At 34.8% G+C, this 1277-nt stretch overlaps 1 protein-coding gene across 2 annotated transcripts in view; it reads right to left on the bottom strand.

Annotated features, from left to right (window-relative positions):
- The window catches only part of LOC103725978 (phosphorylase b kinase regulatory subunit beta-like), a 122925-nt gene that overhangs the window by 61869 nt on the left and 59779 nt on the right, over window positions 1-1277 (bottom strand). For both annotated transcript variants that reach the window (XM_029558802.1, XM_029558801.1), the window contains one exon: window positions 783-882. In XM_029558802.1, coding sequence (XP_029414662.1) covers window positions 783-882 — 100 coding nt within the window. The remainder of the gene's footprint in view (window positions 1-782; window positions 883-1277) is intronic.

Here is a 1277-nt window from a genome sequence, read left to right as displayed (position 1 = left end):
AGAGGGCTTCAGATTCCCCTGGAACTGGAGTTAAGGATGGTTTGTAGTCGCCATGTGGGTGCTGGGAATCGAACCTGGGTCCTCTCCAAGAGCAGTCAGTGCTCTTAACTGCTGAGCTATCTCTCCAGCCTCATTAGATGCTTCTTCTAATCATGTGGTTATTACATAAATAATTTTTTTTAAAAAGGCAAAAAAAAATTCTCTTCTGCTAGAGCAATTCACCCATCCAAAAGTAATACTGACAAGGATTTTCTTTAAATGATATATTGTTTAGAATTATGAATATTTGTCAGGCTCCAGAGAAAACAGGTATTTATCACGGAAACAAGAAACTGTTGTAATGAAATGCTTCTTCTAATTATATGGTTATTACATAAATAATTTTTTTTAAAAAGGCAAAAAAAAATTCTCTTCTGCTAGAGCAATTCACCCATCCAAAAGTAATACTGACAAGGATTTTCTTTAAATGATATATTGTTTAGAATTATGAATATTTGTCAGGCTCCAGAGAAAACAGGTATTTATCAAGGAAACAAGAAATCTGGAACACAAATTGAAGCGTAAAAACAATTTTCAATCACCTCTCACTGAAGGTGCTACTTCCATTTCAGGACTTCAAAGCCCTGGAAGGGAGAAGTGACTTAAACTACATGGACTGTCCTAGGATGTGGCTTTACCTTTTTAAAGTACATTCTTCCAAAGCTGCTACTGCAATACTGGTTAATACTGGTGAATACTGGTTAATCCTTTAAAATGGTATAAGAACTCAATCCAAGTTTTACCTTATCAGCCTGACGCATATAGCAGTAGAGAATCCCTCTCATACATTTTATAGCAGAGTGCTCCAGTTCATGTGTCCTTCCCTTGTCATCATCAATGCGCCTGGTGAGAGAGATAACTCATGAAACAAATTGGAATTGCATTTGAAAAGGTAGCAGAGCTTTTGATAATTAAGTATTTAACTAACAGGCTAATCCTGTGTTCTGGTGATATCTACTAATTCTGCTACAGTGAAATTCCATCTTCCCAGCAACTGTAGAAACGTTGCAATTAAAAACAAAAATCTAAGGTGAAATGTGCAGCATTTTCCTTTTTTTAAAGAAATAAGTAGATTTTTTTTAAAGGAGAAACCCACATTTTCTACAATGATCTGGCTGAAACAACAAAGGACATTTTTATATTAGAAACAAACCACCAACTGGTATATTTAATTCCCTGTTATAAACTACAGATAACCTAACCCTTTATGTTATATAATAGCCAACTAGATTTAAGGA

Source organism: Nannospalax galili, unplaced genomic scaffold (assembly GCF_000622305.1).
Source record: "Nannospalax galili isolate Female #2095 unplaced genomic scaffold, S.galili_v1.0 scaffold2289, whole genome shotgun sequence".
Taxonomy (NCBI): domain Eukaryota; kingdom Metazoa; phylum Chordata; class Mammalia; order Rodentia; family Spalacidae; genus Nannospalax; species Nannospalax galili.
The sequence above is the reverse complement of the archived record's forward strand: the minus strand, read 5'-3'. Positions and strand labels throughout refer to the sequence as shown.